Source organism: Kryptolebias marmoratus, linkage group LG10, assembly GCF_001649575.2.
Source record: "Kryptolebias marmoratus isolate JLee-2015 linkage group LG10, ASM164957v2, whole genome shotgun sequence".
NCBI lineage: Eukaryota > Metazoa > Chordata > Actinopteri > Cyprinodontiformes > Rivulidae > Kryptolebias > Kryptolebias marmoratus.
The window spans coordinates 6,602,797-6,615,630 of NC_051439.1; the positions used below are offsets into that span (position 1 = coordinate 6,602,797).

A 12,834-nucleotide genomic window follows, 5' to 3' on the forward strand; every position below is an offset into this window, starting at 1 on the left:
AATGCTGCCATACTTAATGTGGTAGCAATACACTAAAAGATTCACATGATGGAAAATTCACAAACAGCAGCATGTTGGAAGAGATAAGAGTTGCAGGTGGGAGCTCCTTTGCTTTGTGTTCTGTTCTTGTGGAGTTGTGTATTTGTGGTTTTTGACATCCCCTGTGGCACATGAGACAACAGACAACAAAACAGAAGTTTTTGTTCAGGCTTAGGGTGTAATTGTATCATTGTGTTCACCCACCGCACAGAAGTACAGACCGTTATCTCCTGCTGCCACATTCTTCACTGTAAACCTCCCACTGAGGTGATCCTGCTTGATGATCGAGAATCTTTCATTTGCAAAATCGGGTTCAAAATAAGGTTTGTTGTTTGCAACATTGTACACAATTTGTTTCATGGGTTCTCCTGGCAGCTTTCTGTACCAGAACATCTGAAAATATCCGACCCCCTTGACGTGTCTGCACTCCATTGTAGCATTTTCACCCTGGTATTTCAGCATCACATGGGTCTGGATGACATCGCTGCCATCAGATACACCTGTATAAAAAAAGTTCATATGTAAACTCTGAACAATGACAACGATTTAGTTTTCAACAGACATTTTATCAAACAAACAAAACTTTACCAGTTGGGATATTTTACTGCCAAACATGAAGTGATTTCACTAGAATTTGAATTTATAAAAGCCTAGTTTAACAAGGAAGTACCTGGGGTCCACAGCCAAAGAAACAGTTGTATTAGAAAGCTTTGCTTAATCATAGCGTCCATCTTCTGTTTGACAAAAACCACTGAAGTCTTATTTATAGACTAACTGCAAGGTGGGAGTGTCACTGCATCAGGAGTTCAAGTGCAGATGAGACCAAAAGGTTGACTCCCCTACGTGTCGTCACTACTGGGAACCATATATCAAGGTCAGAAGCATGTTGAGAAAGAAAGGCCTATATGTAGATGCCTTATGTCTTAAAACTGAAATTGAGAGTTGTTCCAAAAAAAACCCCTAATTTTAATTCGGACTGACTTTTGAATTCTACATCATAAAACTAGCATTCTTTGAAGGAATGCATTTTGCCCGCTGCCTTGTATGCCAAAGTTTTAATCCAAGGTCTTGTGTCACGTGTTAGCACTCAGAGTATGTGAAGGAGATGCCTCTCAGCTACTACCACAGCAAATTTTAGTGTAATATCTGTAGAATTGACTCAGTTGTAGTTATATTTGTATTTGCTAAAGTTGATTAGCTGTGGCAGTCATCTTGAATTAGACTGAGTCTGAAAGTTAATCAGCTGTAGATGCACATCCAATGATTACTTTCAGAGAGTTTCATGAAACTCTGTCCTGTAGTTCATGAGATATTTTGCTAACAGACAAACAAACCAGATTTACTTCAACAGTTATTGACAAAGTTTTCCTCTAAGCTGTCGCACAATCTGAGTTGACTGGCTGCATCATAGCCATTTTTTAAAAATGATTATTTCTAAGACTGATTAGCTGTGGCAGATGTCTTGGATTTGGTTGACATCAAACATTAATGAGTTGTAGATGTACGTCCAATGATTACTTTCTGAGAGTTTCATTCAAATTCATCCAGTGGTTCAGGAGACATTTTGCTAACAGACAAACAAAACAAACAGGCAAGTATATGATTACCCTCCTTTTATAGCAGCAAGCAATAAAAATGGGTCTCACTTAGATGGACAGAACGTAACGAACCTGGAGTAGCTTGAATGTTTGGCTTTTTTCAGTCTTAATTTTGTTTAACTTTAGATAAATGAAAGAAATGAATGAAAGAAAACTGTGACTGTGAGTCTATAACATAAACCCCGAAATGTGTCAAACAGTTAGTTACATGAAGGCTGGCTGCAGGTGTTTAGATTGTACAGCAGAGTTTTTGTAATGAATTAAGCAGATTCTTCCATACTGTGTTGACTCACAGCACAAAAATACACTGCACTGTCATTTACTGAAACAGCTGAAATTGTTAGGTTGGAATAGTCACTGCTTTCTCCGGCAAAGTTGATTCTGTCCTCCACGTCCTCCTCTGGGTGAGGCATATTCCGATTCAGATATCCCAGACACTTGGGTGCTTGGTGTTTGTCTTGTTTGTACCAAAGGAGGTGGTCAGAATCTGATGCGTTGTGCGAACAGTGGATCTCACCATCAACAGATTCACCAGGTTTCTTAATAATGGAAGGTGGCGTTTGGAAGACAAAGGTTTGGTCAGAAGCACCTATGATCAAGAACAAACAGATGTTCAGGAAAGCCATTACATTATTTACTTTGTTGTCTCTTGGTTTTTCTGGAATACTCACCATCGTTAACTGGTGGATGGAGAAACACGATAAAGGTCAGGAAAGTGAACTTTAACATAATGAGAGGATCCTTTGTTGTTCTTTCTTTCCTGTGATCCAGTGTTCTTCACAGCTAAAACCAGTCAAGTGTGGATTCAGAGACTCAATTTTCCCTTTATCAGCAGGTCCAAAAGTGGTTTGTAAAAATGTGAATTTGGGGCGTTGCCAATTTTGTTTCTGTTCTCAGTTCATTTACTGTGATTTGTCTCCCCCTGTTGGTGGGAAACATTTTGAAAAAACTGGCTTACTTCCATTTCTTACAAACTTGCTAAAATATTGTTGAAGGTCCTGGGTTCACATCTTGGTGGGTTTTCTGTGTAGAGTTTTCATCTTCTTCCCATGCAGGTGTGTGTTCTCCCTGTACTCCGCTTTATTCTCGCCATTCAAATGTCACAGAGGTTTCTCAGGAGGCTGAACGTAAACTAAAATGATTATTTAAGTTGTGGATGTTAGTCGTTCACATATTTAACCTGTGTTTGGAAAAGTGTTTGTTATAACAGATCAGAAAAAAGGCAAATAATCAGAAAAAAAAACATGTACTTAAAGAAAATTATTTTGGGAAAAGGAGACTGTTCACACTGGAGTCTTTAAAATGTAATGTGAAAAACCACGCAACAAAGTCAGATTTGAGCAAAAAATTTAAATTGACCATTAAGACCTACAGTGTGAACGTAACCTAACACCCTGAAATAAACTTTCCCCAGCAGGCAGAGCAACGTGACTGTTAGAGGGATTCATAAGTTACAAATTTATTAAAAAGTATTTGTTTATTGCTAGGTGTTCTGGACCTTCAACATTATCTAGAAATCAGATTTGGACTTTTAAATAGAAGGTTTTTGAGAACCCCAGTTCTACAGAAGAAACTCTAAATATCAGTGTGCTGTAGGTTCTGATGTGAAGGATGAGAGGCAGGTGGAAGTGTGAGATTGTGTGTGTGGTACTTGAGGTCCCCCTGCAGTATAGATTAAGGTTTTTTGTTTTGTTTTGTCTTGATGTGAATTTTGCGTTGGGGTTTTTGTTAGGCAGTCATGCAACCTGTATCAATGTGCCTACTGACAGCACAGAAATACAAGCCTTCATCTTCTGGCCCCAGATTCTTCACAGTGAAAGTCCCACTGCTAGCAACAGTTTTGGTGGCTGAGAATTTGTCTTTGCTGAAATCTCCGAAATCGTGCTGACTTGTGCCGGTGCTTGTGAAGACGATTTGTTTCATAGTTTCTCCTGGCAGTTGTCTATACCAGTACATCTGGAAATATAAATCGCCTTTGGTGTGGCTACAGTCCATTGTTGCATTTTCACCTTTGTTTTTCCAGACAACGGAGGGCTGCGTGACATCACTCCCTTGAATAAAACCTGCATATATATAAAAAAGTAAAAGTTACATGCATTTAGGAGATTACATGTTAAAACCTTGAAATAGAAAGTTTATTGTTTATTACCTGAATTGCACAATAACAAGACTAATAAATGTAGAAGTCCTTGTTTTATGATGATTGCATCCATGCCTTGTATTTTAGAAACTGCCACAGTCTGAGCCTGTTACAGAGACATGAAAAGCTGCAGGAAAGGGGAGGGTCAGCCTGTGAGCTTTCAATATAAAATGACGTATACAAAGTAAGTGAGTAGAGAAAGAGGCTCCCCTATAGTTGATGATTGATTTTGTGCTGTGTATTTTTGGGGAGCTTTTAAATAGTTGATTTACTCATTATCATGTAATAATAGGATTTTTTGCTGAAAAAATCTGATTTTATGTGGTTCCCTGCAGTGTCCTGAGGCCACTCACTTCAGCAGATATGTTTCAAAATGAAGATTTTCAGCTGTGATAGCACCTGCTGTTCACACTAAATGGAGTCTTTGCAGCAAGAAATTATCGTTAGAAGCATTTCCCAAAATGGAGTTTCTAAAACACATTTTTTTTGGTGTGTTCATGTGGACTCCAGAGCATTTGAGAAATGATGATGTAGCAGCCTATTTCGTGCATCCCCAGTACGCAGTGCTGAAGAAACTAAAAGAACAATGGAGATAATTAAAATGAAATAATTTTACTGGTTTTTCAATGTTTGTCTCATCCAATTCCTGTCACCATAAAATTTTTATTGTCTACTGAACTGGTTAAAAATTGTGTGGTAATTGTAAACTGCATCAAAAAACTAACAAGTTACAACTGTTCTTTAATTAAGCTAAGAATGTTACTTTTTCTTTGTTTAAAAATGCTGTTAATGTGGATGCTCTTGCCATCTAGTGGCATAGTGTGAATATTTCACAATTTTTAAAGAACTGTGTGTACAGAGCTGTAGTCGTTAATATAAATAGATACAAAGTTTCTGAAAAACATCTTGAGTAGTGTAGATAGGGTCTAATGTTTTTTGCCTAAGACATACTCAGTCCAGCTGTAAACATTTGATCTCACTTTTCTGCATCCATTAACTGAATATGTTTATGTTTGTTGTATAACTTTAGGTTTTTAAAAAAAGCTTAGGGAAGATTTTTTGTCTGGAAAAATTGTAATTTAAAATACACATTCATCTGCTTTTACAGCCATTATACTACACTGCTAAACTGTTTTAAATATCACTTTTAATGTTGTGTCATACAGGACATAATTGCTGAGAAAAATCTACTAATTTCAGGCTGAGAAGCTTCCTGGCTGCAGGTGTTCAGGGTTCTGAATGTCTTCTCAGTGACTCCAACAGATAAAAGGTTTTTGCATTGAGTCTTGGTAAATCTGCAGCACTGTGGCATCTTAGCAGCACAGAAATAAACAGCACTGTCACTCAGTTTAAGATCATAAACCGTGAGGCTGGAGTCTTTACGGCCATCTCCTGTAAAGTTGATCTTCCCTTTCACATTATTTTCAAGATTCACAAACTGCAGATTTAGATACCCCAAGAGGTGCAGGGCCTTGTGCTCATCTTGTTTGTACCACAGAATAAAATCAAAACTTGGTATCTTGTGTGAACATTTGATCTCACTGTCCACAGATTGACCAGTTTTCTTAATGATGAAAGGAGGTGTTTGGTCGACTTGTTTGGTGTCAGAGGCACCTGTGGAAAAGCAGACAAGAGTTTAATCTAAAGATTTTTTTTTTTCAATTTTGTGTTGTCTTGCAATTGTTTATTTTCCCTACCAATAAGTCCTGGCAAATGAAGACAACAAAACATGCAGAACATGAAAATCATGTTTAAAAAGTGGTGATTTGATAGGCTGCAGCAGCTAGCTCTCCTTTCAGATTGTAGGTTTTCAGCACCAGTGGTTGAGAACGCCTCAGTCTGAATGTAGAGACTGGGGGAGGCGTCTCACACTTATCTACATCATCACTTCAGTTAGTAAACAGGAAGCAGTTTCTTCATTCTTTAATCTGAGGAAATGTTTGGTTTTATCCAAATTCCACTTGTTTCTGACTGCTCCCTGCTGGTGGGTGAGTAAAAAAATATTGTAGAAAACAGAGCCAGCCCTTATGAAGGGCGCCACCTGCAGGAGGGGGTGATGCTTCAAGCTCTTATAAAAAGTTAAAACAGTAAATAAAAATAAATAAATAATAGTAATAATTTGCAGCCCTGATTAGTCTCTTGAAAATAAACAAATGAACAAACAGGAAAAAAAATACATCCCTCTACCCATACCTGTTTTTCTCATTACTGTCCTGGTCCAGAACCTGTCCTGCACTGTCCTCTGTGGACGCGGGCGAGGGGACAAGTTACTGGTGCACATCTCAAGTAGCAGCTCCTATTGACAGATGTTAACAACAAGTTATATTTTGCTTTCAGAAAGCTGAAAAAAAGAAGTTGAAAAGAAGTCCCAGTGTAGAGGTAGTCTTTGCTAACATTAAAAAAAATGCTGTTTGTATTTTCATTTGTACCAAATCGAGGCTAAGATAAACTGAAGCAATGTGACTGCTACTGTAGCTAAGGTGTAACTGTAGTGTAACCTGGTTTATTTTAGTATATCATATTCATGTTCATATATCATATTTTCATGTTGAACACATCAGGTAATTGTCTGTCTGCTGCAGCTACATGTTTTTTCTCTACTGTACAGTAATTGTAAATCTTCTCTACATCTCTTCTAGACAGATGCTCTGAGAAAACATTTGCAGAGGCCTCATGAAGCTGCTGTAAAGGAGCCTCTGCTCACATCTTCACCACTTGCTAAAAACCTGTTTCTTTTAGTTTTGTTGCTCAGTTTAGCGTTTGTCAAGGTTTTTCACCTACTTTTCTGCTAACTTTGTTCCTTTTTATCATATGATAATCTTGGTATAAAATTGTGGCATGAAAGGTGGTGGCTGATATGCATTTCTTCAAGGAATGCTAGGCCTTTAATTCAGTGTGTATTTGATCAAGTCTTTATAGCTGAAATTCAACTAAAAACTGGTTGCAGCTGGGATTGGCACACTCTGTGTGGTGAGACCCACAACCAAACAGGAGAATATAAGAACTGCTGGGCTGACAGAGCTGTGGGGTTTCTGTTCAGCTCTAACATGTATTTGTGTCACTGTGCTCACTCACAGCACAGAAATACAAGCCATTATCTGCTGCCTCCAGATTCAACACACTGAATGTTCCCCTCTGAGCGTCAGGCTTGGTGGCTGAGAACTTCTTAGTGCTGAAACCTTCAAAATCATGTTCTTTTTTTCCCAGTGCTGTAAACACGATTAGTTTCATGTTTTCTCCAGGAAGCTGTCTGTACCAGTACATCTGGAAATAGCTTGCACCCTTGGTGTGGCTGCAGCCTATTGTTGCATTCTCTCCTTGTTTTTGCCACAGAAGAGGAATCTGGTTGACTTCACTTCCACCAGTTTGACCTGTTGGTTTGACAATAAGGTTAACTTCAGTGTATATATATAACAGATATGTTGTTGCCTTTATGTCGTTCATTTCAAACACAAATACCATTAGGAGCTAAAACAGTCTACAATTGAAATTACCTGAAATCCAGAGTGCAATCAGTAATAATCTGAAGATGCTTTGTTTGTTCAGGATAAGATCCATGGTTTTCAGACAGAAACTGTCAGTCTTAGATACTTTTACACAAATATAAAGAACAGCATGTGGGAGTGTCACCACAGTTTGTGATGTGATGCTGAGAACTGCTCGACACACACCAACACTCTCACTTTCACTGCTGTTAGAAATATAAATGGTCCTTCAGGTCCCCCTACAGTCAAAAACATCAGTATGCAGTCATTATTCTTCACTTCAGTGACATTTTCATACTGTTAAATGATAAAGATAAATTTTCAGATTTAGACTAAAACAAAGTAAAAGTTGCACCTAGTTTGGGGGATTTTCATCATCTCACTTTTTAGATTTCAATAGATTTTTGCAACAAAAAAGATGTTTAGGATGACAAAAGGTACAGCAAATGATTTAAAACATTTTCATCCTACCACATTATCATTATAACTTTACAATCCTAAATCCAAATCTTACATACTTCCTATAAAATAGTGATTCTCAGCTTTTGACATTTAATATTTCTTTATGAAACTACCAGCTTTGTTATTTTTTCAACTACAATAAAATAAAATGACCCAATGAAAAATTTGTTCTCAGTGGGGAAAAAATACAATAAAGTTTTTTTTAACTATTTAAAATCGAGCTCGTCTTGTTTGTACCGCAGAATAACTTGATAATTTGGTATCTTGTGTGAACATTTAATCTCACTGTCCACAGATTGACCAGTTTTCTTAATGATGAAAGGAGGTGTTTGGTCAACTTTTGTCTTGCAAGTAATATTTTTCCCTTACCAATGTTTCTTGGCAAATAAGTAACAAAAAACATGCAGAACATGAAAATCATGTTTAAAAAGTGGTGATTTGATAGGCTGCAGCAGCTAGCTCTCCTTTCAGATTGTAGGTTTTCAGCATCAGTGGTTGAGAACACCTCAGTCTGAATGTAGAGACTGGGGGAGGCGTCTCACACTTATCTACATCATCACTTCAGTTAGTAAACAGGAAGCAGTTTCTTCATTCTTTAATCTGAGGAAATGTCTGGTTTTATCCAAATTTCACTTGTTTCTGTCTGCTCCCTGCTGGTGAGTGAGTGAAAAAATATTGTACAAAACAGAGCCAGCTCTTAGTATACGCCATATAGGTGGTGATGTAGGGCGCCACCTGCAGGAGGGGGTGATGCTTCAAGCTCTTAAAAAAAGTTTAAACGGTAAATAAAAATAAATAAATAATCGTAATGGTTTGCAGGCCTGAGTAGCACATCTTCCTTGTTTACCTACTTTTCTGCTAACTGAAGTTTAGTTTTAGTTTTCAATCTCTGACCTACATAATTTCCATTCACTGATTTTATTTGTGTCCTGAGAGTCATTTGAACTACATAAAACATGTTTTTGATCGATCAGAGATCACGCATCATTTCATTTAACATTCTGAGTTTTGGCATCAAGTAATTACTCTGAATTATTTGAACCTAATTTAAATTGTTATATTTACTTCCCACTGATTTCACAAGTATAAAAAGGAGGCAGAAATTACCCTTTATACTTAAGGAGTGGGAAGATTTTGATTGTAAAATATCTGAAATATGAGAATGTTTTAAACAGGATGTTTGAGAACAGGATCTAAGTTTGAAGTTTTACATGCACAAAGACTTGGAGAATTTAGTTTGTTTGGTAAGTCTTTCACTTTGGAATTTAGATCAAAAGATTGTTAATAATTCTGTCAAATTAGTTTGAAGAAATATCAGATTAGAAATGTGCATTTTGTTTATCAACTTGCATCAGTTTAAATGTCATAACTAGACCCAAACATTGCTATTCTCATCTCCAGGAGGAAAATATTTGAGGGTGCCTTACCGGATCAAGGCTGTGGAGCCAGCTGTTATTCTTGTCTTTCTGAGTGACTCCAGAGAGGCTGATCGGACCTCAGCAGAACCACAGAGAGGAAGCAGGTTGAGGCCCAAAGACCACTGATGGTCAGTGGGTCAGCGTTTCATCCAAGGTCACCCAAGGGTGGGTTTGAGGACTGGTCTGAAACTCTTCGGCTGATGGAGTCAAAGGTTAGAGAAAAATGCTGCATTTAGGGGCTATTCTTCAACTGGGTTTATCTCTTAAAGTTGCAAATAGTTCTTGTTAACTTTTGTTAGTTTTACTGCTAATATTTACAAAACAAATTTAGAAAAAATGTACATTTCAAACTTGGGTAGAACAAATATGACAAACGAAAAAATAGGGACCGGGTCCAGAATGGATGATAAAGACAAAACGAAGATTGAGCAAAGAGCCAGGGTCCCTCTAGTTCTATCAAAAGTGACGAGACATCCAATTATCATCAGCCACTCAGATTGTGACATAGTCGGTAACCAAGTGTCTGCACAGACAAAGCTTATCTTCACCTGTTCAAAGGTTCTGTCAGAACAAAATGCAGATAAAACATTTCAATCACTGTTGCACTGTTATCGATTAGATTACCCATTCCAGATTCTGTTACCTTGATCATGGGATGTCTTCTGTAATGACACAGAGCAATTTTAGGAACAAAATTTGTTGAAACACTTGACTAATTTCTTATTAGATAAGGGAACACCATTCATTTTCCAACACATTTAAATTGAAAGAACAGATTTCATCTCTGGATAAATTATAGTTTGTTTGAATCTTAAATGAACTGTAAGTGAGTATGAAGGACACTCCGTGATGAGATCTTGATAAACACTTTATCCAGGGTTTCAATCACAACAGAATGACCTTTTACACAGTTGCTGGAAAGTTAAAAGTAGGTCAGATGGTAAGAAAAGAGGGGTTGCTTCACGATACAGCAGCAATCCTTAAATTAAGCTACAGTATTTTAAAAAGAAAATGAATTTAACCAAATTTGTCTGCAATATCCATCCATCTATCCATCCATTTTTTACCTGCTTTTACCATGCAGCTTTGTGAGGAAGCTGGTGTCTATTTCTAGTGTTCATTGTGTGGAAGGCAGGGTATACTCTGGACAGGTAGCCAGTTAATCACAAACTAAAGCTCAACCAACTACTTTTTTGCTTTGAGTTTTAACAAGTGACAAGGACCCTTTTGTCTCCCTGTGGTTTGTGTGTTACTAATTATTTATCCTTGTAGCTGGTTTTCACAGATGTCTTTCAACTGTACATAACTCAGAGATATGTGAGATTTCACAGAACAATAACAATTTGCACTGCTGTGTCTCAGCATGGCAGGAAACCCTTTTAAAGAGAACATTGGTGAGACAGATTAAATAGAGATATAAATGTGACACAATGGTGGCTTTTTATGTTGACTATTAAATTTATTTATTTTTTGTTAACTATCTGATAGTTTAACATTTAAGATGTTTAAATCAATCAAGCTTGTAAACTGGTTTACAAGGCATCAACAATCAGTATATCTGACTGACAATAAATGAGTTGTTTCAGTCAGATTTTTTAAATCTGTGATTTATTATCAGGAAATGAACCAGTGAAAAAAGTGCTTCTTACCTGCACCTTTGACCAAAACTATGAACGTAGTCTCCTGCAGAGCGGGTTATGTGTTCAAGAGGACAGTTGAAACCAAATATTTACATACACTGTATAAAAAGACAACCATTTCTTTCTCACTGTCTGACAATAAATCATACTAAACATTTCCTGTTTTAGGTCAGTTAGGATTCCCAAAACTATTTCTATTTGCTAAATACCCAAATAAAGGCACAAATTTACATACACTAAGGCTGCAAAACAAGTCAAGTTTTTGACTGGTTAGTTGACAACATTTGAATTAATTGGAGGCCTATTTGTGGATGCCTGGATGCTGGAATAGTATACAGGAAAATCTGTGACGAGTATGGACTGGAGGTCCCACAGTCAAAGTGGGAGACTCCACCAAGGATGGTGGAGAATGACAGAAATATAGATAGATAGATAGATAGATAGATAGATAGATAGATAGATAGATAGATAGATAGATAGATAGATAGATAGATAGATAGATAGATAGATAGATAGATAGATAGATAGATAGATAGATAGATAGATAGATAGATAGATAGATAGATAGATAGATAGATAGATAGAATTTAGAACATAATAAATGAAACCAAAATTAATTTGCTGTGCTCCACTATTGATATGTATAATCCAAGTTCAAATTAGTACTGAGTGAGAAGTTCTTCAGATGAAAGTGTTAAATCCAGTGCTGTTGTGCAAAGGGATTTCTTCTGCTCCTCTGAACTCCTCTGCAATGTCATCAAAAGTGCGACCTCTTGTCTCTGGGAGGCGCATCCATGTTAAAATGAAGGTCAGCAGAGCCATCGCCATAAAAATTAGGTAAACACAAGGGCCACAGATTTTCTGTGAGAGATTGAGAAAACAAAAGAAATTCATTAAGTACAGTATTTTTTTTATTATTTTGCTTTACATAACCAGAGAGGGCCTTGAAAATCTGTGCCATAATCCTAACATGGCAGTAAAATACATCTAAACAATGAAAGGCTCAGCATTTCTTGAAGAAATGCATATCACCAGCCACCTTTCATGCCAGAGTGTTAGATTAAAATCCTCTTAGTCTGAGTAAAGATGGAGTTGTAGCCATTTTGACCAAACCTTGTCCTGATGGAAAAAAAAAATCACAGGAATTTTGACTTCATATGCGATCCCATATGGTTAAAATAGGTGATCACATGAGATCACATGAACATGTTAACCCTCCTGCTGTGCTTGGGTCAAAATGACCACTGAGGCTTCAGTTTTAAAACTGAGGCTTTAGGGGTCATTTTGACCCAAGGTCAGCAGGAGGATTAAAAATGCTCCAATATCACACCAGAAAATGTTTAGAACAACTGCTTCACATGTGATTTTCACATGTTTTAGCCACATTTGTATTGAACAAGGCTGCTTAGCTGTGGCAGCCATCTTAAATTGGACTGACTTCAAAAGCAATGAGTTTCGAATGTTCACCCAGTAGTTACTTTTCAAGTGCTTCGTTAAATCCATGTAGTGGTTCATGAGATATTTTTCTAACACTACAGACAAATAAACACAAAACCATTATTGCCTTTAGCTGCAGTGATAATAATGTTTAAAACAGACTCTGAAGGTAGTACTTTACCTAGATAACTGGTAACTTGAATGATTCAGCCTGATTTAAAGCATGCAGAAGAAAATCAAACAATAAAACAAGAGTTGAACCGTTCTAAAAGTTGGTTCTTTTTCTAAGTTCGCTCGGTGTTTCACTATGGGAATCGCCTCAGCGTGACCAACTACGGAAGCTCCAATGACATCACGTCTGTCTGTGACAGACAGGTTGAGCCGTGACCGTGGCTCCACCCACCATCCGATATCACGGCCAACCTACCCCTCTCAACTCATTCTCGCTTTCTGCCCGTGAGATCTACATCTAAACTCCCTCAGTGCACCCAGGCTAGCTTAGCTCTGCTCAACGGTTCGTAGGCGCTCCGTAACAAGACGCCGCTGAACGCAGCACTAGGATTGGCTTGGAGTGTGCTGGGTAAGCGCTTCGTAAGAAGCATTTTTGATACTATT

General features: G+C 37.5%; 2 protein-coding genes across 2 annotated transcripts in view; both read right to left on the minus strand.

Annotated features, from left to right (window-relative positions):
- Positions 1–1,869: 1,869 nt before the first annotated feature.
- LOC108233918 lies at positions 1,870–7,454 on the minus strand. The gene is made up of 5 exons (XM_037977948.1): positions 7,272–7,454; positions 6,840–7,148; positions 5,320–5,391; positions 2,309–2,416; positions 1,870–2,226 (listed from the first exon to the last, which is right to left on the minus strand). The coding sequence occupies exons 1-5, from the start codon at positions 7,333–7,335 to the stop codon at positions 1,898–1,900; spliced, it is 882 nt and encodes a 293-aa protein (XP_037833876.1). The 5' UTR covers positions 7,336–7,454; the 3' UTR covers positions 1,870–1,897.
- A 3,846-nt stretch (positions 7,455–11,300) lies between these two features.
- Positions 11,301–12,834, minus strand: part of LOC108233280 (solute carrier family 2, facilitated glucose transporter member 1) — a 22,883-nt gene continuing 21,349 nt past the window's right edge. The window contains exon 11 of the mRNA XM_017411647.3: positions 11,301–11,643. Within this exon, the coding sequence (XP_017267136.1) occupies positions 11,464–11,643 (180 nt within the window). The 3' untranslated portion in view covers positions 11,301–11,463. The remainder of the gene's footprint in view (positions 11,644–12,834) is intronic.

Coding starts and splice junctions, on each gene's coding strand:
- LOC108233918 (XM_037977948.1), bottom strand. CDS start 7,335: ATGGATCTTATCCTGAACAAACAAAGCATCTTCAGATTATTACTGATT. Junction 2,417..5,319: donor AACTGGTCAATCTGTGGACA/GTGAGATCAAAT, acceptor GGTTTTAGCTGT/GAAGAACACTGGATCACAGG. Junction 2,227..2,308: donor CCATCCACCAGTTAACGATG/GTGAGTATTCCA, acceptor TCTTGATCATAG/GTGCTTCTGACCAAACCTTT.